This window comes from Drosophila rhopaloa, unplaced genomic scaffold (genome assembly GCF_018152115.1).
Source record: "Drosophila rhopaloa isolate 14029-0021.01 unplaced genomic scaffold, ASM1815211v1 contig_178, whole genome shotgun sequence".
In the NCBI taxonomy this organism is placed as follows: domain Eukaryota; kingdom Metazoa; phylum Arthropoda; class Insecta; order Diptera; family Drosophilidae; genus Drosophila; species Drosophila rhopaloa.
This window is the reverse complement of record NW_025335059.1, coordinates 3,148,429-3,174,695: the sequence shown is the minus strand read 5'-3', so window position 1 is coordinate 3,174,695 and position 26,267 is coordinate 3,148,429. Positions and strand designations below refer to the sequence as shown.

Sequence of the window (26,267 nt, the reverse complement as noted above, 5' to 3'; positions counted from 1 at the left end):
GGAAACTTCTCGAGGGACTGACACACCCCAGACGAATATTTATTCGCTGATTTCTGCAGATCTTCTGGCAGTGAATTAAATTACGCTTAATTGGTCAGGCCATAATTCCCATAACTCGGGCCCAGTTGCATAGAGATCATTTAAAGATCTTTTGCCAAGAAGAAACTGGAAATGCGAAATGCGATCCATCGAGTCAATGGCCACAATCTGGGTTATTCCATGCAAATTGTTTTCTGTTCCGACAACGCCCCTCGCGAAACGATCTTCGACTGGCGATAAGTCAAAGTTGACTTCTTTAACCAGTTCATAAATTCATGTAACAGATATGAATGAGTGGTGCATTTACAGGGTTTTTTTAATCATTGTAAACATCTGAATGTAAGAATTGAGAAAGGGGAGGCAATGCAAATGGTTTTAAATAATAAACAAGTTTTAAATTTTATACCAGAATAATAATTAAATAAGAACAATAATGTTCTGTACAATTTTATAATTGCTATGCACAAACTTTTATATGTATTCAAGATGTGTATCCCATTCAAGTGTTCACTTGAGTTATTTTGACATCCAATTAATTGAAACTGTGTCTCAGCAGCCAATTAATGCTCATTTAGCGATCACCCACTGTCTTGAGAGTGCACATATATGTATGTTTGCATGCATGGCGTATAAATGTTTGTTCCATATTATTTAAAAGCTGAGTTATAGCGTGCGTAGTGCGCGTTCAGTTCTGAGTCCCGCTTTTGTGCCAGCTCATTGGCACAGCTGCTGTTTAGATAGCGAGACTTGCAGCGGGGAGCGATCCAAGTTTAAGCCAAGTCCATTGACTGTAGATGATGATTATGAGGATGACAAGAGAGGTTTGTGTTTGTGCGGCTTGCCCCGAAAGTTCGTTCACTCTTGACACTCTGACTGAAATGGAGAAGCCGAGATTCGCATGCAAACAGTGAGCTGAGTGGAGAACAGCCGCATCCGATGGCCTCTGACAGCTCATCCTCATCCAACCCAGGCTCCTCCCCGTTTTGTGCCGCGTCATTTGTGCCAAGTGGTCCCCGAGATGATGGAGCACCATCGAAGGAGATGCGTTGGCTTCCTCAAATCGCTGCCAAGGGATCAGCGATCAGTGTGATCAGCAGTTCGTAGCTAGGTCGTCTGTCGATTCCAGAAACAATCCGAAAACAGGTTCCCGAGTCCAGCCCATCGACGCTTTCTTCCGTTTCGCTAAATTCTTTTGTCGCTCTGGGAGAATCGCACGAGAACCGGCTGTGGCAGGTGCCCCACTTCTGCTTCTCTCCCCCTTATCGGAAATTAATTCCTGGAATTATTTTCCAAGCCAGCGTTGATTGAAAAACAAAAACAATCGAAATGCGGGCATTTGAGGGTTAAAATCCCTTCAATATAATGAGTTTATCAGTCCTAAGCCCGAGTCACAAATATTGTTTGTTTTGGAACCCCTATGTGTTTGTGATTTACAAACTGAGTTTGAGTTTTCTTTGATTATTATTGTCGTCTTGCTCATAAATCCCAGCGGATGTAAGCAAAGCGAGCCGATAGCAGGCCGGTCAAGATAACCAATGCATATGAGGCTGCCTAAATACACACAAATCCGTAAATTTATTGACGCAGCATGCAGGCATCCAGGGGTTAAGGGTCGCATTAGGGGCTATAAATGAAGAATATAAATAAACAAGTGGCTTCTTTAAATTATGTCGAGAGTTTCAACAAAATTTTATAAACACATTGACTTGGTTTTAACATTTTTAAAATAGATTTATTGTTTTATAAACATTTTACAAACGTAGCTTTGAAATTCGTTTTATCATGGGCCTCTTTAGTGGCGCCATCTGAACGGGCGGTTTTGTGGACTCAATTTAGTGGCGCCACTACTTCTAATGTCTGGCAACCCCATTCATGGTACTTCTCCTATGCACTAGATGTCGCTGTGAAGCTAGTCTGTATAAAATACATGTAAAATGTAATTGTAATGTAAATAAGAAAACATTTTGGAATTGGTTGGTTTGCCATTTTAAATATCGGGAGTTCTTGATAAAAAAAAATTGAAAAAAATTCTACCTATCTTTATATATATATATTTTTACATTAGCTGCCCTAAATCTTGATTTAATGTGAAGACTCTGCCTATTTAAAAGAAAAAAATAGTCTTCCATTCTGAATATTAATAATATCTTACGTTCAACGAATCAAAGTCAAATGTCATGCCACAGAAGCCACAAAAATGAGGTTCCTTATTTGATTTTTTCTGAATTGCCAAAATGACAGTTGCAATTTATGTGCAATTGGGGAATATCGATGTTGGACTTTGGAGCCATGATCTATCGATAAGTGCGTTCGCAGCTGCTGGTGTGGTGCAAATTTGATTGATTGATTGATGAGTGGAAATGATTGACTGCCCGGTGAGGTGAATTTGCATTTTGCACATTTCGTTAACCGAAAAGGAATGTCTGTCCCAGTTGCAAGATGGGGAAGCCACCAGAGATGATTGATTGAGCCTGATATGCATTTAATGCACTGCGAGAAAGAGTCAATGATTTTGGGGCTTAAATCCATAAATTCTACTTTATATAGGATTACACAGGTAAACGAAGGGGTATAATGTAATGAAATTACAGGTTTAAAACCGAAACCCAATATAAGTCATTTAAATATGGAATAAGTCCATGGCTATACTTCTCACTACCAAGTAGAAAGGTACTTATATCTTAGGTAGTTGTAATTTACTTTAAGAACGAGCTACGTTGAAAAATTATTTATAATGCATCTCAATTAAATTTAGTTTATTGACCGAATTTCGGCTTACGATCGTTTTTATATCTCCACAAAATTTATTACGAATCCGCATAGAGTGTCGAATTATTACGTGCTGCATTAGCTGCGATTGTTGCAATACATTTTCTACGATTTACCATTTCCCCGCTAACTTAAGTCATTTGTCTAATATTTTTTCGAGGAGGAGAAGATCGGGGGAACTTGGCGCACAGTTCGTGCCACAATTGCACTGTAGTTGTTGCTGTTGTGGCTGCGGTATTATCTGCACACTGAAATCGGCGTAAATAATTACCGTCGTTTGAGCGCAGTCTGCTAGCGAAAATGATTCGCATCTGAGACGGAGCTGCAGAACGAAAGATGGAGTGGAAAATAAAGGAGTAGAGAAAGAACGGGAATTCCTAATTTAATAGTAATCATAATGAATGGAATGCATTTGAGGCAGCAGCTCCCAGTCGTAGATTCTGGGCCATCTTTGGGAGAGAATGGAGCAGAGATCAGATCACTGGCTCAACACTGTTTCTATATATACATATATCATCTCGCGTTAATGTTCCGTTGGCATGCCAAAGATGAGGCGCGAGATGAGATTTGGATTGGGATTGTGATTGTGATTCGGATTCGGATTCGGATTCGGACTGGGGCTCAGCTGCATGCCACACATCATCAAACGATCCAAAGTGATCCGGGAGTGGAGCGGTGCGTAGTGAAAACCAGTTGCGTGGAGCATTTCATCTAACATTTGATTCAGTTTCCAGGAATTTCAATTAGCTGGGAAATGGGCAATGCATTCAGCCAGACTTCAGCTTGCGGATAATCTAAGATCTGCTCTAAGCTGGAAAAGAATTTCCAATGCGACTCCGACGACAGCTGCATTTTCCTCTTGGCTGCACGTACCACGAATGTGAAAAGTGCTGACACACACGCGCTCCATTCAACCGCCCATTTCCCTGTGCCATCTCCCCCAACCCGTTTTAGTGGCTTTTAAACTGTGTTAACGCTCTGGTCGGAAATATTAGTCAGCGGAGCGGCCGGCAAACGTGAGTTTCCCAGAATCAGCCATAAATTCGTTGACATTGCTTGGGGTCTGCGACTTGGCTTGGAGTTAATTGTGCCCGGTTCTCGCAGATTGGTTGGAAGGTAAAATCTAGGGATTGGAAAGTGTTTGAGACGTGGTAGTCTTAATCTCAGGGGCCATACTGAATATTGCAATGATATTATAAAGGAAGTAGGTAGCCTTGACATGCTAGGCATGGTGGTCTTCACCTAGAAGTTCTATTTAGGTCATCGTAGCAATTAGCAGTCAAAAAGACGACTGGTGCCTAATAAAACCACAAAGGACATGTATAGTTAAGCAGGCAATATTTTGTCACTTATACTACGTGAATTGAAAGGAAGCTTTTAAAGGTTAAAAAGGTAAACTATTTAGAATGTATTTTACTTACTTTTCAAAGCTTTCTTCCGCTGTTAAAGCATTATAAAAATTTGCATGGCCAGCATATTTTTAAATCCGAAGCCATGATGGCTTGAAATGTTCAAATTATCACGTCCATATATTTTTTATCAATGTCAGAATGTTTGTGATTCTTCTCCCACACATTTAACTGTCGTTATTTCATAGAGATACTCAGCAATAACATTAGCACTGAATACAGGGCATCATTTAGTCGCCATGTCGGCGAATGTGTTCTTAGTTGTTTTAATTAAGCAGACAGTGGAACAAATTCAAACTCGGCTGCCTTTCACTCGCTCAATAAACAAATAATAATTCAGCTGCCGCTCCTCGGTGACTTACCCCCCGTTTCGCTGGCTGGCTTTATGTGCAAACTTTTCACTCGACATCTGCTATGGGGAGAAACTGTAGCTCGGGAACCGAGACCAACGCCGATCGAGAGCCCAAATTGATCCCCAATTTCGGCGCTCGCCCTCTCGACTTTGGGCTAATGGCTAAGCAAACACCCAGCCCGATGAGATGGGCTTCCAAACCATCCCATCCCATCAGATCCGATCCGTTTCGAGCTGAAGGTGGAGTGCGGCGAATCACGCACTGCACTTGACCATTATCCGTTTCCCAGCAGCGGGCGATTGGGGGAATACCACCTTGAATGCACCTGAGACATGCGATCATCAGATGGGGTTCGAAATCGTTGCGAGTCCATTGCCATCGCAGGCATTGTTGCATTTGAATAACAACGCAGATAGAGAGTTTTGTAACTACTGCTGATGCTGCTTCAATTGCACATCTCCTTGGGAATCTACAGTCAAACATGTGTAAATCGAACCCACTGCTCATAGAGTCCCATAACAATTCGACTTTAGTTGACTTTCAGCTAATAAAAATGAAGGTTAAAAAATAGGTTTTTTTTAAAGCTACATATTAAAGATTATTCAGGATTTATAACCCATTAAACTCGCCAATAAGAAATTTAAGTTTTATTTTTCGAAAGAAATATATATTTTTTAAAGTTCCATTTATAGAGGTGCCAATTTACAAGTTTATAGGGGTATGAAAAAAACCCAACTTGAGGAATTGCAACTGGGAAAAGTTCAATCGTAGTCGGAATTGTAATCCCAATTTAATAAAATTGTTTTATAGCTAACATTCGGCCATGTTTTGGGGTCTTCAACCCACGCCAATCCATGGAATTAGTTCGCTTATAGAAATGTAGCCCCGCAAAGTCATCGACAGCGGGCAATTGTTTTAATTTCACTTTAATTTATCGCCGAGAATGCCCAATTTAAAGTTTATGCTATCTAATTGAAAACATTTTTGGGGCTAGGCCTAGAGACTACAGACCTTGCCTTGGCTCGTCGCCTCCTACTCCAAATTTTTATATTCCCATTCCCATATGTAAGTTGCAATTGCTGCGAAAAGTTTTTTGTGAAATTTTCTTTGCCGATGTGGGGCGGGGAAAATGTCAAGGCAAATGCGGTACTGCAGGTGAATGGGCGTGGCGGTAAAGTAAACTTACCTTAACCGATTACGATAATTCTCAAAAAGTTTTCAGGCAATCGATAAACAAAGCATTTCCTGGCCCGCAAACGTAAGTTTAAAAGTTTTTGCACAAGATATAGGGGTAGGGCTAATGCTATAGGGTAGCAGACCATCCCAAGTGGTCTGCTGTTCTGGTGCTCATCTCGAAACCATTAAAGACGCCTCGCGAGCAGCTCTTTAGCTTCCTTATGGCTCGCAAGTCTGGCCAGATCAAGTGCCAGACATTTTATTGCCCAGACGCAGCATGAACAGGCTTATATTTAGCGATATATGCAGACAGCCTCATCTGGAGATGTTGCATATTGGCGCTGTCCAACAAATTTAGCAACATTTCTTGCTCGATGCGCTCACTTCAAGACGGCTTTTTACAAACAAAAGTTTTCGATTGGACCTCACGCATTTTTAAAATGCTGTGTTTTTGGTTGGACTGGCTACACAGAGAAATAAATATCTCCCAAATTAGACATTCAATTCACTTTCTTTTTACCCAAGTGTTTTTTTCACCTTTTAATTGATGCGACCCTAAAAAGATTATAAACAGATTAAAAAGGATTAATAACGCTACCATTGATTTAATGTTCTTCTTTATATTTATAACTTATAAATACCCATTTATTATTTTTTCAAAGTGTATTAAAAATAAAGTTTCTCTAGAAGAAACGGAGCCGAAAAGAGTTGAAAAGTTAAAAGTCAAAAGAAATTAAAGCATTAATTTAACGCCAGCTTTGCTTAGCTTTGTGCTGCTCTGGTAATTGTTACCTTAGTACCTTTAATAGGTGAGTGTTTGTGAGTGCGTATACACACAATGCATTCGAGGAAGTTGCGCTATTGTTGGCCATCATTAAAAGACAATTTGGAATCGGGGTTTGGGCCAAACTCCAATTTAAACTCCATATGTGCGATGCGGGCCTTTGCCTTTGGAACAACGAAAGGCATTTAAAAGCGAAAAGCGAAAGTGTTTGCCATATCCATTGCATTCGTTCTACTGCGATCAGGGAAATGCGGAGTATTGGGGGGACGTCTAACGGTTTCCCAGGGCGCCAGTGGAAATGGAGATTGATTAAAAGATTTACCTCGGCCGACGATGATGCATTTCCCTTGATAATTTTCCCGATGCAGCGATTTGCAGCTGGCCCTGGCCCCTGAGGCTGCCACTAATGCCTTAATAATATGATAAACTGGCCCAGCCAAAAAAGAGATTAATTTCCAAGACATTTCCCAGCAGCAGCAGCAACGGCAGCAGCAGAAACAGCAGCGGGAAAGCCGGCAAGTGAGTTGTTAGCCCAATCTAAACGTGGCATGTGGCAAGGGGAATTTTGAATGTTAAACGCTGGATGGGGCATGGCCAAGTTTCCAGAGCAGAGAGCTCGAATAGCTCACCAGTAACCGCTCACCTTTCTGACCGAAAGTCGCTTTTTGATGGCTTTCAGCTCACCGTGTGTTTGTCTTCCTCTACTGTTACCCGGTCTTTTCCTTTATTTTGTATTTTTATACCCTTGCAGAGGGTATTATAATTTTGGTCAAAAGTGTGCAACGCAGTGAAGGAGACATCTCCGACCCTATAAAGTATATATATTCTTGATCAGGATCACCTCCTGAGTTGATATAGCCATGTCCGTCTGTCCGTCTGTCCGTCTGTCCGTCTGTCCGTCTGTCCGTCTGTCCGTCTGTCCGTCTGTCCGTCTGTCTGTCCGTCTGTCTGTTTCTACGCGAACTAGTCTCTCAGTTTTAAAGATATCGAATTGAAACTTTGCACACACCCTTCTTTCCTTTGCACGCAGTATATAAGTCGGAACGGCCGGGATCGGCCGACTATATCCTATAGCTGCCATATAACTGATTGATCGGAAATGCCATAACTCTGCTGTTTGTTAAGTTAGGAAGTTGGGATTTTCTATGGGTTATATATTTGACCAATTAATCCGACCTACCAAATTTCATAAGGATCGGACGACTATATCCTATAGCTGCCATATAACTGATTGATCGGAAATGCCATAACTTTGGTGTTTGTAGAGTTAGGAAGCTGGGATTTTCTATGGGTTTTATATTTGGCCAATCAATCCGACCTACCAAATGTCATAAGGATCGGCCGACTATATCCTATAGCCGCCATATAACTGATGAATCGAAAATGCCATAACTTTGGTGTTTGTAAAGTTAGGAAGTTGGGATTTTTTATGAGTATTAAGAATGCATCATATGAATAATTTTGGAGAATATAATGTACATAATATTCTGCAAGGGTATATCAACTTCGGCTCCGCCCGAAGTTAGCTTTCCTTTCTTGTTTTTAGTTTCGGTTGTTTGCAGTGCACGTTTTCCTAATTGCTCCACTTAATCTCCGCTTTTAAGTATTTTTGGTGGTCAGTCAATGGCCCGCAGAGAAAACTAAATACTATTCATATGTGAAACGGTACACAGAGGCAGTGCTCCTTTGTTTCTATCCGCAATTTGGCTGGAGATAAGTGTAAGTGAAAGATGAAAGAAATCAATATGCATTTAATGATTTCAAAGGTTTGTTGATCATGCCTTTATAAAAGTATACCAACTTAACAACCTTTTGTGCAAACTGGGGGGTATTAAATGGCACAAAACTGATGCTGTTTAATAAAAGAATTATAAAAAAAAATATATAACAGGTTTATATTTGATGCTGTTCAATTAAAATAATTTATTAAAAATTCACGCAAGTTGGAATAAACCTATGAGATTGCATACCTAAGTTGTAAATCATAAAAATGAATAACATACATTTTTTCCAAATGAGGAAATAGTTTAAAACTATTACTGTAACCATATAAAGCTCACCTCGGGATGCTCCTTACTTCTCACAATCGTTAACAGCTCAGCTCTCAATTACTTCACCTGTAACTTGGTAGCTTCAACAAAAAGAGCATGAGCAATAAAAGTGAGTGTAAAGTTTTTAATTAACGAAAGTTGGCCATAAATATGGCTTGGAAAATGCATTTCCGAATGTCACAAATACAGCAGCTATCTATATACTCGCGCATACTGTAGGCAACATTTCCATATGTTGGACACGTATCCATCATGGTAATTATGCAGGGCTTCGGCAGCCGGAAATTTCACTTTGTGCAGTGAAATTATTTATTGGCTTAAATATTCGCAGTATGTGCCGAAGAAATGTCTGGTTGGAGAAGGCGAAGTGTCGATGCCTGGTTTATAATCATTAGGGTTTGCCGCCGCGTCACTTCAATTGTCAGTTACCGCTGCCGCTGCCCACGTTCAGATACTCGTACTTGTACTTGCAACCTATCCCGACTCATATGCCTTATGATGTTTTAACTACTCCAAGTCCACATGACAGGGCACCACGTATACACAAAAGAAAGGGGGCGTGGGTGGAGGTTGAAGAAAGAGAAGCGGAGCAGACGGCTTCGATGAGATTGGACACACACACGCAATCACAGTGGTCGCCCATAAAGTGAATTTTGCAAAAGCCGTCTATCGATATAGAATAATGGTAACATACCTTTTGAACATAAACTCCTTCTGCAAAAGTAATGGTCGAATCGGTCTACTAAAAATCAAGAAAGGCATTAAGTATTTTACAAAACTATGTTAAAACTCCATTTATTTTAATGTGCAACAGAGAAAGCGCATTTAAAAGTGATTTAATGTATTTAGTTTCTAAAAGTGCCAGAAAGTTAAGAGCCGAATTTCTGAAAATCGAAAATTTATTACCATAAAATTACCCGGCGGCTCACATTTTGCCAGCAACCACTGTACTCAAAATAATGTGAGTGTCGAGTGTGTATCTGTGTGCTCGAGTGAGTTCCATTGCACTTCTCCTGGGGAAATATCAGGCGACACTTAACTATTAAGCAAGAGCTGGGCGAAGTGGCAGGAGATGGTGGTGAAGGAGACGGAGCACTCCTATTTTTAACCGCATGGAGTGGGTTTGTGCCCCACAGTCCCCATTCCATGCATCCCCCTGCCCGTCTTTATTCCATCAGTGTTGCCAATTTTAAAACGAAATATGACGGCGTTGAACAGGAAGAGAACTTAAAAATATATTCGGGAAACATCTTCAAAAAAATTTTTTCATTTTGGATGTTAGCAGTACATTATGTATAATATTGAACGGTAACAATAATAAAGTTTAATATACCTTTTGACCTAAAGTTGGTAATAATTTTTCATTAAATTGTTATCTTAATGTAAAAAAAGTAATATTTCTAGTTATAGTAGCACAGATTGCCCCTTAGCTATTTGTTTTGTTAATTAAAATGATTCAAAACAATTCGCGTAATTGAAATTGATCAAAAAATGTTAATTCAAGTAAAAATAGCTGAACTGTCAACTCTTGTGCAAGTGCATTACGCCTAGGCTTTTACTTACACACACCGACAGCAGGGAAAAAGGGGCAAGTGGCATGGTGGTGTCAGGTTGCCGCATGCACCACTCTGCAACAGCCCGCGCCACACATCCCGTGCACCGCTCAGTGGGTCGCAAGTCCCACGACCCACCAATAGTAAAATAGCAAAACGGCAAAGAAGCAAAAGCGGCTGCAGCGACGACGACGGCCAGTCAACTTTTGGCTCGGCTAAACAAAAGTGTCTTCGCAGAGCTAAAAATAACCAATGTTTTGACCCAACTTCCCCTTCGACTCTGCGGCTCCATGGCCCGATCCTCTTAGTCGCTGGCTTGCGCTTCCTGTTCTGGGTGCAAATCTGTGCCAAATGTTTTCCAAGAAAACCAAGTATGCAAATACATTTTGCATTTAAATTTTTTGCAGCAGCAGTAGCAGCAGCACAGCAACAAATGCAGCAAAAGGGGCGGCCTCATTAGTGGCAAGACACTTGAAATTAGAGTTTGGTGCTGGCCTGAACGTTCGGTGATGATGAAAGTGATTTATGTCCGGCAAAGGCAATGTTCCACAGCTCCTCGGAGACCCGAGACCCGATGTCTGGGTTGGCAGTAGCTTCGTCTTGGTTGGGAAACATGTTCGTGGGCTGCTACTGCTGATGCCAATTGGCAAGGTCTACTCTGCTTTTCTACCTTTGATTTCCATACCCTGTAATATAATATGGTATCAGCTAATAATTCTTCACTTTAGAACTTGCTCTGAAATAAATGAGACGAATAATTATAGTTTGATCCTTTAAAGAATAGTTATTAGTAGATTCATAAAAAAAGTTTAGAAATTTTGTATAAATAAATCAATTCTTGTGTACCCAAAATCAGGTGTAATATAGGGTACGTTTCGGTCGAAAAATGCGAATGCACTTGATTTTTTATTTTGTATTTACTTTTTTTTTTTTTGAGAAAACAGATGCATAAACTTAAAAAAGAAGCAGTAGAAGCATCTGAAGAAGCTTAAGAAAGAAACAATTGCATAGGAACCCTGAAGTGCACTAGACCTGAACTATTTTTTCGCTTTTTTTTTGTTTTTTGCACTTTTTGCAATGGCGCGGCATAACTGAAGCATATCTGCGCGCACTTCTCGCTGGCGCACATAAAATAAATGCAAAATGTTAATCCCGCAAGTGTTTAAGAGCGGCTTAAGTACATGTTTTATTTTCGCTTGAGTTCTTTGCGTATTTTAAACTTTTTGTGACCTACAATCAGAGTGTACAACTCACCACGAGTTGGGTTCTGCCGCAGAGAGAGAGAGAGTGGGGTCCGAAAAGAAAGAGAGAGACGGAGAGAGCTCCAACTCCAGTCAGCATCAGCTGTAGTTTGTTTTTGTTATGATGCGCCACATGGCTTGGAGCTCGCTCTCCGCGCTCTCTTTTTGTCAGCTCTTGCGCTCTGTGTGAGTTGGGTTTCGGTCGTTGTTTTTGGATCGATGAAACTTCTCGCGCTGCCGTGGTATATAATGCTTTTCACTTTTCCCACTGCACTTTAGTCGGCAGACTTTTATCGAAACGTGCACATCACCAGCGGGCGCACACACAAAGAAAATATACACACACATATATTGTTATAGCCAATATATCCTTCGAACCGAAAAATACTCGCGAGTGTAAATCAAAGTTTTCCAGCTTTCTTTGTGAGTGAAGTGTTTGGGAATTTGGGGAATTGGTCGGGGAAAATGTTGCAAGATAGGGATTAAGATGAAATCCTGACTAACTCAACCATAGGAATTTTCTCCGTTTTCCGTCTGCTCTTCCTGTGCATCTCTCTCCTTTACTTTTACTCTCTCTCCCGGGATGCTCCTTGCATTCTCTGAAAGTAGAGGGTTTATTGATTTTACGCACATGCAGCATCCCCATCTATGAGTCATCATCCATCCTGCAACATTTTCCCCCACGTGCCTAACCTCCGCTTTTCGCCTTTTCCGCGTGCGCTTAGATTTTTCCAGTGCGAAAAGTAAAGCAATTGCATCCATCCAACAGAGAGATTATCCTTTCGCAAACCAAACAAAACAGAAATGGCCGCCTACGCTGCTTTTAAACACGTTGAGCTTTACAATGTTGGCAAAGCCAAAAAGAGGTAAGAAATTGGGCAAGGATAAATTTTAAATTGCAACTTTTTAGTCAATAAAGAATTAGGAGTTTTCATGCCAAAAACGAAATACAGAAATGTTCAAACTTTTTGAAATATGTGAAAGAGAGCTGTCAATAAAGGGTACACAAACAAAGGAAATGAAGTCGAAATTTTTTAAAGAAAAAAGGTTAACACTCTTTCCATAAAAGACTGTAAATAAAAGCATTTAATCACCCAAAAATTGTCTTTGTGATTATAATCCTTTGTTAAAAATTGCCCCCTCAGATTTAAAACCTTTTTTTTAACAATAACTCACATATATATTAAAATGAAGAAAATCATAGCGTTGTTTATATTTTACAAATAAATATTTTGTAAACATTTTTCCAAAATGAGTCTTCCCAATGACGAGTTCGAAAAAAAACGCTACAATCTTCGTTTGATAATGACGAGCTACTCTAAGTGGCTGGTCATAAAAAAAAATTAAATTTTTTTTACTTTATCTATTTAAGAATTTGAATACGCATACTCAGACTTTTTGTATTATCTAAAGAAATTTGTGTTTTTCCTTTTCAACTGTTGTTTAGTTAAATATTTCTTCAGATCATAAAAATATTCTGTGTCATTTCTAAATTCCATAAGAGGCAAATGTACTCGAGTAAAATATTACTCAACTTCAATAAATCGTATCGAGGTTATCCGTCGACCGACTCATTTTCCCTGAAGTTTATCAACTGTTACGTGGCTATTGCATATTTTGTTATTGTTTGCCACCGCTCGAGTGAACTTTGATTGGCAAACATTTCGGAAGGCAGCCTCATCGTGATCTGCATCAACATCTTCATCTTTATCCCATTGTCTGAGCTGTCGGGCCGCACAAACACACACTGCATATTCATTTGGTTATGTGTGTAGATTAATTTAGCGTTCATTCACCTCGCCGCCTGACTGACTGACTAACTAATACTTACTACCCATACAGTCGCGTGTGCACGGGGCGTATGTGTAATCTGGGGAGCATTACTTTTGCAAGCGCCTACTTCCCACAAAACCAAAACCATCGAAGCACCCAACCACCCAGTCACCTTACCACCTAGCAAGTGAACCACCCAAACCCGCGGTGGCATGTCTTTGGATGTCTCATTGATTTTCCTTTGCCAACGGGCAACTGCCCCACGACAAACTACCGCACAAAGCACCACCCCCGACACCACCATCACAGACCACTCGATGCCACCACACAAAAGTCAAAGGGACCGGCGTTCTTTGGGAATATACCCTTTCTAATTCCGAGGGTATAGCAATCTCAGTTATAGCCATCAAAACAATAGCCAATTTGCATTTTTTAGGAGGTGTTTACGAAATATTCATTTTAACGTGACATAAAAGGTGGGACAAATCAAATTCATTGCAATTTCAAACCATGGCAATGTTGGTACGTCTTAAAGTAAGCAAGCAAAGATTTTTATTATTTTATTATTGTTCTTTCGATAAATTGCAAGGCGTTTTGATAGCTATATCTTGTAAATGACAAAGCCTGCATCTTATGTAAATGTTATTAAGTTAAAGAGGCTGATGTGATTAGTAAACTAGATATGAAATAAAAAGTGTAATGCATTGTTATCGTTAATTAATATTATTAAGATTTATGGGGGATTAATGGCATACTAAACTTGATAATAGCCCACAGAAGACCAATGCTTAAGGCTTTGCTTTGAAATTCGTGTCTACTCTAATGATGCAATGTGGTTAAACATTAAGACTGATTAGTTACACCGTTTATCCAAATGATATGAAATATAATAAAATGATTATTATTGAGCAATCACGACCTATTACCACTAAAAAAAAATATTATCTTGTTACCGTTTATAGCCACCTGTCCAAGGGTATTTCCTCCATCGACTTCTCTTAACATTTGCTTGCCTTTCTTTTTCAGTAAGTTTCGGCTTTTGTTTTTGCATGCAATTCTTTGACCAAGCCCCAGCCCAGCACCACCCATTTTTCGCCTTTCGAGTGGGGAAACAAAAATCGTTACCGAAATGCTTTTTGCTTATGTCTGTTCCGTTTACCACGCTTACGCTCATACCTGTCCCGTGTTTTAGTACCAGTCCGCTTCCCTGTCCGCTCGACTGTCCGTTGTCCGTCGTCCGCCGTCCGCTGGTCCGTGGCGGACATTGAACCCCTGCTTCTCTCCGCGGGCTGTTGGGATCGGAGATTAGTTTTGGCCGCAACAGAAACCAAACAGAAACAATTTTCCTTATGTGTGCCATGTGCATTATAAACAATTTGCTGGATTTTATGGTCCATCGATGGGTGGCTGCTGCTGGGGCCAAGTGTGGAAAATGTGTTAATCATTGTCTTTGATTGCGATTGTGTAACATGCCGCCTTGGACTTTCCCGCCGGAGGCCAGAGGAAAATGATTAATATACTTTTTCTCTGCATTTCGATGCAACGTTTTGTTTGCTGTGTGTGTGTCCCCTTTCTTCTGCAAAGCCGTGACTTATTATTGTAAACAATCAAATTAAATCTCAAAGGTGCGACGCGCCAAGATATCGGATTGAATTGTCGCTCTTTGTTGCGTTGTATAAGCGGCGGAAATCATGACAATTCATTTTGTTTATGGCATTGTCTATCCATCTGACGATCATTATACGCTTGAATTCCTTTGCACAATGCCCGCATATCTACTGTTTACAACCTGAAGTTAACCTCATTCTGCAAGGAAAGTCGGCGAACAAATCAAGAATTTCCATATATTTATAACCATATATAATATACCTCTGATGGGAATGTTTTTTTTGGCGTTGCCAAGTCAACATTTATGTAAATGATTGCAGAACATGCGGAAAACGAGCCAAAGTCGTTATGAGGAATAATCAACAGAAATCTGCACCACCTCCCCACTATCATGACCTATTGACAGAACCGAAAAGGAAATCAAACACATTTCTGTAATGCCTGCGTCAATGTAATTCCTGTTGACACGGAAATCGGGCAGGAAAAGTGGGGAAAAACTTTTCGGCCCTCAGCAGAAGTTCCCCTGGCAACCTAACCAATATATAATATGCATGGGTTTTTGATAAATACTGTACCTCAGAGTGCCTGACACGATGAATGAGGCTGTTCAGTATTCAATTCCCATCGATCGGGGAGCAGTTGGAGGTGGAGTGTGTCCTCTCGTCGGGAGGAGCTCTGTCTGAATATATTAGAAAGTCCTTTCGCTTTTCACAAAGCCGCAAATTAATCAATACAAATTTATTAATTACATATTTAAAAGCGGCAGAGTTGCAACTTTCGCTGCGATGAGTGTGTCAGCAATTCTGGTATGGTTTGACTTTGGCTTTAGTTGCTCTCTGGCTCTGAAATGCACAATTTACGAAGCCAATCCCAGCTTACGTACGCATATACATAATAATAAAAATGCCAGCATCACTATCGGCATCTACATGCGGCTTTTCCAAGCCAACTTTTCCTCTCGAGCACAGCACTTTCCTTTGAAACTCGGCGGAACACTGCAACTGCAACCGCACACGGCTAATCGATAATTATTCATCGGGCGCAGGCCAACACTATCGATAATTGACAATCTATGGTTTTGCAGCCACGACGACTCGACTCCTTCGCCCCGGCATTGTCCAATTATGAATTTTCATCAAGTCCCGCTCCGTCCATTAATCACACCTCCCAAACACCACCCGCTGCGGTTTGATTTGGTGCCCTCTTGCGTCTTCCTGCTGATCATCTTCGGGGCAAAGAGCTCCTCCTCTCCCGCTGACATCCGACACTTTTCACGAGCGTGACTGACCAGGAAAACATATCAATTTAAATGCTATTGCTTTGATTGAGAGAGGGAAATGGGAAAAAGTGCGTGGACCTGGCACTCAAATTGTAGTTGAATTATGAGCGGAGGAAGTCGTGTTTAATTGGGAGTCACAGCAGGAGATTCCCTTGGTGTATCTGCTGATGGAAACTAAAATGGAGTTTATTATTCAATTCGCTTAAAAGCTAAGCAATTCGATATTTTAAGGGTTATTATTACAGATTAAGCTGAACTATTTCTACAATATTGAAGGACTTCCTTCCAAAGATCAACGGAAATTGTTTATTTTCACGGATTATCATTCTTGCAATGACTACCGTGGAATGTCTGACGACTCCGATTCGATCGATAGAGATATATTCGCCGGCCACAGCTGATTGGATTCGAAAAGCTTTTGAATGGAAAGCAACGGTAAACATACAGCGCTTGAGTGATCGCCACCGCCACGCCTCCCTCCCCCTGAAAAGTGCAGCTCCTCCCCTTCCTTTTAGTTGGCGGGGAAAGTAGATTCTTCGGCATAGGTATTTCTCCTCCGTTTCTGTTTCATTGTGTTTGGTTTGATTTGGCTTTGTCTGAAGCGGCAATTATAATGGATTCGACTAATCAACGTTTTTAGGTAAATCAAAACTGGGAGGGAGAGACAATCATAACAAAAGTGGCAGCAACAATAGAAGAAAACCGCACACAATTTTCGTGCTTCAGTTGGATTTTCATTAGGTTTTTTTTTCTGTCATTTTTCTTTTTTTTTTTCATTTTGCGGTTGCACGAAGCGGACGGGACACGTTTTAAATGAAACAAAAGGAAGCAGCAACGCAGCCACTGCAATGCGATGCAGTCGAGCAGCAAGCATGCATAATGAGCCAAACAAACCCAAAAACTCGATAATAAATGGGCAGCGAAAAAAAAAAGAGTTACACATCAAGTGAAGTGAAGTGAACTCGTCCGATAAACAATTACCCGGACATTCAAATGGAGCCGAATCAACTGGAACCCACTGCAAACTTCAAACTCCAATATCCAGCTCCATCTCCATCTCTATGACCATGATGTACAGGTGCAGTGCAGCATAACGATCGGCTGGACTAACTGATGCTTTATGGACTAAACCATAAAGTTGAGGCCTCGCGACTGACTAGCAGTAAATTGTGCATTTTTATTGCATGATTGCTCTCAGCCGACAGACAAAAACTAACAAATGAGGAGGGAGAGTCCAGAAGACTCCTCGACATTCCGTAGACTGTCTGACTGGACGGAGTGAAAATCGCTTTGACCCTTTCCCGGGAAAGCCACGGCCCACTCCCAATGCGCATACACAGAGCGAATTAAGCCGGCCTTTTGCCAAGTTTAAACAAAGTCATAAAAATCAATTGCAATTAATCAAGTTGCATGTACGACCCGTCCTCGTCCCGCAGCTCTACCCCAAAAGCAGCAACTTCATTAAAAAACGACATGAGGCATCCGCCCAGCCTCCCTCCTTCCCCACAACCTCGTGCATTAGCCAAAAAAAAAAAAAAAAAAAAAAAAAAAACAAAGAAACAAATTAACTTTGGCTTGGCAACGGACAGTAGACAGCCATTTCAGCCTTGTCTTCTCTTGTCTCTTGGATTTTTTTTCTTGCCTTTTTCCTGCCTTTTTTCCCCTTGTCTTGGCCAGAAGCAGCAGCTTGACAGCGGAATAGACAGATCGAGAAAGAGCAGGAAAGACGCAGGTTTTCACACCACAATTTTCATTACGAAATTTTGAGGTATTAGTCATAGGGAATGCATTTAGAAACAAGACGAAAATAAGCTTCTTATGCTCCAAATGCATTAGTTTTTTCTTTCTTTGTCGTGGCTTGTCGGCTCGCTTTCCCACACGCTGTCAATACATAAAAAGTTTTCCAACAGCTTTTCGCGGTAGAAGTGGAAGCAGATCTCCGATTTCAACTTTTACTTGTGCGCAATGTAAAAACAAATTTTGACAGTTGGTTAATTAGAAAACTGTCATAATGAATTTGGTGTTGAAGTTTGTGAAGCTGAACGCTAGTGGAAGGCAATTCGAAATGGAAATACTCTTATTTTTAAAAGGGAGAAGAGTGTCCAAATTTAAACAGAATCTTTTTTTCTGTTCTGTACAAAGATAAACTAAAGCTCAGAAAACAATCTTTGTAAAGAAAACCATTACATTTGGAAAGTCTTTCTGCTCGGACATATTCAACCCTTTCACAGCTAAGAAAATTCGAAATAAAAACCATAAAACTTTTATCAGGTCAAGCGCAATAGAAAGTTAAATTTAATTTCATAATTTAAAATCGAGAGGTTTACAACAAAGGCTTGGACTTGGGGCTGGCCACACCCCCTTGGTGTTGTAATTAATTGGGTAAAAGGGAAATCTGGGAAAGCCCACCGATATGTGTGCAAACATCAAACATAAAACAATTATCGCAGCAGCAGTTGGGGATAATGGAAAGACGGAGAAAAAAAGGAAAATACCCTAGAGCCGTGTCGAAGAAGAAAGGCTATGGAGAGAAAAATCCGAAAAAACTAAACCCAAACTAAATCAGAGCGACAACTATCACTTTGAGCCAAGTATTTTCTATATGCACAACCCGAACAACTTTTACCCGAAAAGGTTGTTTTCAAATTTTGCTGTTGTTGCAGCACACCATGCCACATTACCTTTCGCTCGGAGCGGCCTCTTCTTCCCTGCTGGCTCCTTTCCCCTCGATATACATTAATTTTTGTCATCACCCAGGACGGGAGAAGCCAAGGCTCGCGGACTCCTCCAACTGGGAGCCACCTGCGCACTCCCAGGTCCACCTGGCGGTCTTGTTTTGTCGCAGATCTGCTCAGTTGGTCAACTTTTGCCCGCGGCGCCTGGTGTGTGAAAGGTTTTCCAATGATCCAGTGATCAAAAGCGGGAGGGTGCAGCAGCAAGATTGGACAATTCGATTTGGCTCATATTTCAAATTGAGTCAAGCTATTAGGTTTCCAGGAAAAATGCAAACGAACAACAGTGGAACTTCCCAATCATTAAATTTTGCGTATTGTTTTCTTCTTTAGGTTCCTTTTTTTATCACCTAGTGAATATAAGCTTCAAACCTTCAATTTGAACATTAATTGTTTTGGTTTATTTGTATTAAAAAACTTGTAAGAATGGATAGCGAAACTAAATGTTATGGCCGGTGTTAGTTCGAGTTAAAGGGAAATAGCTAAAATAACGAAGCACAGGCGGTACAAATAGGTTAATTGCGAATTAGCCCATTGACTGGAGGATTCCAGGGAAGCCAGACCGCGCGTCAGCGTGCGTGTGGAAAGTAAATGGCCAAAACCAGCTCAAACGGAAGCCATGCCAAAATAAACTGCGACACTTTCCGGGGATAATAATGGTTAGAGGATAGAAATATGTATAACCTGTGGCCATTAAAAGAGCAAAAGCCTCCAAATTTGGCAGAGCCATAATAGTGACCTTTTTTTTATATTCGCAAAGCCGGCGTGTGGATGGTAATTAGTCTAAGCCCGGCCAACTGGAGGCCATTAAGATGGTCGGCATATCTTCGCCACATTGGCAATAAGTGCATGATATTGTCCCCGAATGCAGCATTGTGGCATGGGCTAAAGTCAGACGCAACTTTCGCTTTCCATTTGATCGGGCCGCATTCGGTAAGTTGGTAGGTTCACATGCATGAATGAGAGTCCACTTGGCTGGCGGCTTAACTGTTTAAATAATTATTACTTGTTCGTCACTTGCGCAAAAATTGCCCATTTACCGTTGCTTTGTTAGTTTTTCCTCTCAACCCTGCCGGTCCAAAAAAAAATCAAATAAAACAAAAAAGAAAAGAAAGAAAATAAATGAAGACAAAGCAGGAGAAACAAGTCTTTGTCAAAAAGGAAAGAGCGAAAAAAAAGAAGACTTTTACGCTCCGCTGCCTGTGCTAACAAGCCTGAAGACATTTTAATAAGAACACTTTGCACACACAGGCCAGGTATTATAGAGTGTGTGCGACAGTTATGATCGCAATTACCCCACACACCAACCCAACCCGAACTGCGATTGCTAGTTATTTCAGTTATTTCCCCACGCGACGCCACTCGCAAAACTCCACTACACTGGAAAATTGGATTTCAATAGTCATGACACCATTATCCCAGATCACAATTCGAAAGTTAACTAAAACCAGACATACTATCGCGTTTGACGATCGTGTTTTCTAATAATTTAATGGTTAGATTGGAAAACTTTTAAACGTCATTAACTATTTCTAATTTTAATTACGATTTAGGACCCACAAGGTATTGATAAGAAGTCGAAGCAAAAACTTCAAAACAATTACCTTTAAAGATAATTTTTGGAGGAATTAACAATGACAATTATTATTAATAGCCTATTTAAGGATAGAAGAAGGTTTCGTAAAAACTTAACTGTTTAGTCACGAACTAAGTATACCAAAGACTCAAGAGTATGTTGAAATTAGTTCCTAATCCGATTAACTTTCAATTAAACAGTTGGCTGGGTTCAGCGACAGAAAACTTTAGGGCAATAATATTCAGTGTATCATAGCGGTTTCAAGATTTTCATGGTTTTCGGTTATGGTTCAGGGTGAGATTTTTTCCCCAGTGTAGTTATATTGCCTACTCTTTCCCCCTTGCTCACTCTTCAAGCAGTTCACACACTTGCGGCGGCCGTTTAACGGTTGTTTTGCCTTTGCGGCCTGCGCTTTGACGCTTTGTCATGTTTTGAGGGCCAAGAGAAGCTTGGCAAAGAAGCAGCCGCCGTTTGGTGTAGTATAATTAATTAGGCGCTACCACAGCAGCAGCACCATAGGCCCCTTCCTCTTCCGTTGGGGCACGCAATTTGGGTTGCACTTTCTAGCAGGAAGGCGACGCACCTTTACCTCCACCACCCACTTTTCCCTTTTCCGCTGCACTCAATTCAACGATTCAATTCTACCTGTAGAAAGTTTTAATACCCGAAATGAATGCTAAACTGGGAATTGCCCCTATTATTTATTTTCATTGTTTTGTGGCGCCATACTTTAGCCTTAGCTTTAGCGTTAGCTTTGTTTAGTACAGCAGTAATCGGCAGTAATTATACTGCAATTTCGTTAATTATCGCAAAAGTGTAACAAAAGTAGCTAACTCTCACTTTCCTGCAAAGAGAAGAAGTGCGTGTCGTGCCGCTGCAGATGGTGCATAAAAACGCAATCTTTTAGCCCACTGAAAGCCCGCTGATTTGATTGACGCCCCGAGGAAGGCGTCTTGCAGTAGTAAACCAGCAATAGCAAATGGCCAAGAGAGCGACCAAAAGCAAATGTTGACAAGTGAATGGTCTTTGGCTTTCCGAGCCTGGGGGCAAGTGCAACCACCACCAGGAGATGGAGTCGAAGTTGGGACTGAAGTTGGAGTTTTGGCTGTAGCCTGAGCTGGAGAAGTTGGTAGCATCCACAGTGCAGCTAACTGTTGCAAAGTTTAATTGACGTCTCATGCTGGCGGCAGTAAATGCATTCACAGAAACCTCAGATATACTCGGATAGCCGCAGTATTGGATGCCTGACAGTGCGGTTCACAAATGCAAGACAGCTGCGAGTTGGCCAAATTAAAAGATCAAATGTCTAAGGTTCAGCGAGGAAGAAACCCCTTGGGAAAATCTAAAAAAAATTAAATTTGTTTTGTTTTACGACAATCATGGTTTCTACTATGTGTTGATATGTTGAATAAAAAATTATGTATATTTTAATATAGTCAAGAAATATTTTCTATTTGTTTTAAATTACAAAATTGCTTAAATGAAACTTAATTCTGCTAGAACCGTCGTTTCCCACTTTGTAAAGTTTTTTAGGACAGTGTTATGACTGTACTAAAGCAATTTCACACTCTTCCAATCTATGATTTGTTTTTACAATTATTTTCATTTAGTCCTGCTGCGTTTCCCAATTTCAATAAACAACGAATACCCGCAGAGGTCTGAAACCACGCTGGCCTTATAGTTCCGACGGACACTGTAGCTGGTGGTTTTGGGCAACGTTGCGTGGACGGCGACTGACTGACTGACTTGACTGAGTACTGAGTGGCTGGTGAATGCCACAAAGCATAACATTTTTGGCCAGCCTTTTGTCTCGGCTGCAATTCTTTATGCCAGGGTTTCCACTTAATTGCGATGCAGCTGGAAGATGGGAGATGCATCTTGGCGTGACTTCTAATGCCCATTGAGTGCTCACCCAGCCAGCTCCGTCTTAAACTCGATGAGTGCCGCTCTTCTCCTCCTTAAACTCCAGCTCCATCTCCACTTCCATCCGTAGTGATGATGATTAGACACAGACATTAAATGCATTTCCCCGCGCCGAAGCAATGAGGTTTTGCTCATCGGCGGGCAAGCGTGTGGAAATTTGTGAATTATGCACTGTGCCATATCAATTACCGAGCGTAAAAGAATGAGCTTGTAACTAATGAGTGTCTATCTCTTTTTCCTATTTTTGCAGGGTGCTGAGGCCCCCGGGCGGTGGATCGAGCGACATCTTTGGATCGGAGATGCCGCAGACCCCCAGGAACGTGAAGAATCGCATGGTGTCCAACATATTCGCTGCCGAGAAAGATAATGGAGTGAAAAACAACGGTAAGTCCCTGGTCAAGATGCCAACCTATATCCCTCCTTGTAAATGTGATTCCCAGCAATTAAATAAAAAAAAATATGAACTTTAGTTGCTTGCTCGATTATTTGATTTCTAATTGTTGTTGAAAATAAGACGTCTTTAGATGATGCAGTGGATTCTGGTCTTTAAAATGCTTATTAAATGTCTATCGTTTTCTTCCCGTTCTTGTTCTTCTTTTTTTCCTTCCCCCGCTCTATATCTTTTCTTTATCTACGTATCTTTGCAGTACGACAAGGAGCTCACAGATTCTATTTCATTGGTACTTGAACTATGTCTCCCCCTTCCTAATACATGTCAACAACTGCACAGAGTCCTCACTCAGTCTTAACCCAAAATTCACTTTGTGTTCACTTTGTTTTCGTTGTCGTCAGTTTTGTGCTAATTTATGTTTCAACGCAAGTTCTCAGCTCGCACTGACACCCAACTAAACCCAGAACACAGCCAGCTCACCCACTTCCCACAGAAATACTGACCCACTCCCACTCGAGAAGTTGCAATTCCAACCGGTTTGCTTCCTTTTTCCACCTGCTGCCGATGACATTTCGAGTTCAAACAGATAAAACCCAAAAGAACTCAAGGCTCTTCTCTTTCAATTTGGTTAACCTTTGCCATATAACACACAAAGAAGAATACCACTAAACTTAGCCTTAAACCAAAAATTGATTAGTACAAAAATTGCTTTATTTTAACCATCAATATCGTAAAAGAAAAAGCGATTAAATGTTCAAAGTTTAATGAAATAATTTAGGTTTCTTCATGATGCTATTGGTTTTATTTTCAAAATTACATCAATAGCGAAAATTTGTGTGTAACATCCTCAACATAATAAAGATTTTTTTCATCACAGACAATCATTTCATAACAATTTGTATTGATATTGATTTAATATCAAAGTATAAGTGAATTAAGTTGTTTTTGGCAAGACATAAGGAACACTCTTTTATTTGTAACAATGGCGCATATTGTTTTTAGCATTTTATGACATTTTCTCAGTGTACTCACCCATCCACTGTCCCAATTATGTACATGTTTGTAAAACACAGTTAAGAAACTAATTCTAACATTCTACTCCACCACAACTCCACTAATTTGATTGTTTTATTTTCTTTGGTTTCCCCAATTTGTTTTTTCCCTATTTGGATTTGTTACCCCCGCAATGATGATGATGCGCAGGTGATGCACCACGTCGCGGCCAGAAGACCGTCGACTCTCACTCTCGGCTGTTTGGGGAACCCAACCGCCCGATCACGCCCGGCAAGAACCACATGAAGAGCAGCATTCCCTTTGGCGGGCAGAACTCAGAGGCAGCCGCCGCCCAAAAGCTGCTGACCACCAATGGCCACTACAATGGCAAGAGCGGATCGGTGTCCTCTGCCTCGTCTTCGGTGTCGTCCTCGACTGAGAACCTCAAGATGAACAACGGCTCGAGATCAGGTGAGAATCGCCCACTTGGCATTGGTTAAATAGTAGTAGTCGCTGGATTTGAACTCGGTCCAAGTACGGAGCTGTCAGAAGGGTGAGCCAGCCAAAGGCTGGGATTCCGTTCAGTACGAGCCCAGAGCACCAAGTAGCTACACCGATTATCACTACAGCGCTTGAACAAAATTTTTTCCATCTAAATAAGTTGTGAATTACGTTCTTCTCCATTTATATATTTGTATATATTTTTTACTGCACTCGCACTAAAAACATTAAACCGAAACTCGAAATTCTCTGAACCATCACAATCTTGGCTAACAACTCTGTTCCGGGTCAGTCTTTCGCAATATGAGCAGTGAGTACTTGTAGTATCCAGTGTCCACTAGGACTTGTTCCTCATTCCCGATCCGCCTGCCATCGATCCTCCTTTACGTTTGCCCAGCAGCAGGACTAGATAACAAACAATCATCTCCCCTCGAACGTGATTCCTTGTGTCCCCAAACTCCTCCAGTGCCCATCGTCCGTCCAGTTCCCCAGACCGACGCTCTATCTATCGACAATTCTTGCCGGGATAGCGAAGTAGGAGACGTGCCAGCAGATAACTCGACCTTTACGGAGTCTGATAAGGTAGACGAAGCCAATCAAACGCGCAGCGACACAGGAGTTAATCCTGACCGGCCGTATTCGCTGAACAAAATGGAGGGCGTACCGGATTTAAAGGAGCCTCTGGGGCTCTGCCCGAATGACGTTAAGGAAGTGGAGCAAGAGTGTTCCAAGATAGGTTCTCGCAATCCTATCACGGGTCTTGGTCTTAATGGAGATGGTGTTGGCGGTCTCAAGCCGAGAAAGCTCAAGATCCGAGGTGGGCGACATGTTATGGTGGCTACTTCCCTTTGCTTCCATTTTAAAAGATTCCAATTTTTTCAATAAGTGCATTATTGCCTGACCCCAATCACTTCCTTGCCCCAATCCCACATTCAACGTACTGGGAAAGATGTTAAACCACTTTCTTATATATATTTTATACATAAGCTAATTAGCTACATTTTATACAAGTTCAAGATACTAATTTATTCTATAAATTTCCGCAGAGGGCAACCCCGTCACAGGCGAGGGCTACAAGGCAGGAGGCAACGATTTCCACCAGCGCCAGGAATCGTCCAATGGCGGCACTCCGGTGATCAACAAGAACCGTGTCCCACCAGGCGGCTACTCGTCGGGACTCTGGTAATGACGACTGGAATTGCTCTGATCCCAGCACAAGCAATGTGGGGCCGTTGGCGGGACGAGACACCATAAGAAAAAAAGCAACAAAACAAGCAAAAATCATACTACCCATATAATATTACGCATAACCCTTACCCGCATCCAAGAAAAACAGCTCAGAAAACCGAATGGCAGATTGGAGAAATGGCCAACGAATATTTAAGCGAGAGAATAACAATTGCTCAACGATCTGAAGATGCAGAAAACGCATGCATCGATGCTGTACACCCAAACGAGAATTAATCAACCACATTTAAGCGGCCGACGCACTTTACCTATCACTACCAACCACCACCATCACCACCCCATTGCAAATCTGTAATTTAAATTCCTTAGTTCGTGTAATTCCATGTAACGCGTGTAGCACGTAGCCCCCACAAGATACGCCCACGTTGAAGCATCCGATCCCCGCCCGTCAGCACCTGCATATTATATGATATTCCGGTTAGGTAGGACACCTACATCACCCCGGTGTGTGCATGCGTGTGTGTGTGAAAAGAAAAGGGAGCGGGAAGCAAGGATGCGAGCGGCGGCCGGATGGGATCCTTCAATCACTTTTGGACCTTCGATTTAATTCTAGTTGCATACTACACGCCACATCTATATTTATATTTATACCAACCGCATTCACACGAACACTCACATAAACACATACATAATATACATTGTATTACATTACATTAAATATGTAATTTAAACGGTACCACTGTACGTACTAATGTGCACGTACTAATTAAGTGTAAAAATACAAAATTCAAGCGCGAATCTTTGTTCAATAAAAACCTTTCGTACATAACTATGCATTTTGAATTTAATTTCGCATTTTGGTGGGCACTTTTTTGACCCATTGAGTAAATAATTCTTTATTGGGAATTGTACACTTTGACCGTTACCT

The 26,267-nt window shown here is 41.1% G+C and overlaps 1 protein-coding gene across 13 annotated transcripts in view; it reads left to right on the top strand.

Moving 5' to 3' along the window:
- LOC108045479 (microtubule-associated protein Jupiter) overlaps positions 1 to 26,168 on the top strand; it is a 31,005-nt gene extending 4,837 nt beyond the window's left edge. The window contains exons 1-8 of one of the 13 annotated variants that reach the window (XM_017124812.2): positions 11,634 to 11,798; positions 12,145 to 12,241; positions 22,517 to 22,650; positions 22,914 to 22,946; positions 23,861 to 24,121; positions 24,444 to 24,461; positions 24,549 to 24,968; positions 25,198 to 26,168. In XM_017124812.2, coding sequence (XP_016980301.1) covers positions 12,180 to 12,241; positions 22,517 to 22,650; positions 22,914 to 22,946; positions 23,861 to 24,121; positions 24,444 to 24,461; positions 24,549 to 24,968; positions 25,198 to 25,337 — 1,068 coding nt within the window. In that variant the 5' untranslated portion in view covers positions 11,634 to 11,798; positions 12,145 to 12,179 and the 3' untranslated portion in view covers positions 25,338 to 26,168. Of the gene's footprint in view, positions 1 to 11,633; positions 11,799 to 12,100; positions 12,242 to 22,516; positions 22,651 to 22,913; positions 22,947 to 23,860; positions 24,122 to 24,177; positions 24,462 to 24,548; positions 24,969 to 25,197 lie in introns of those variants that run through there. The other 12 variants (XM_017124813.2, XM_017124811.2, XM_017124815.2 and 9 more) reach the window with 12 other exon arrangements.
- Positions 26,169 to 26,267: the final 99 nt, after the last annotated feature.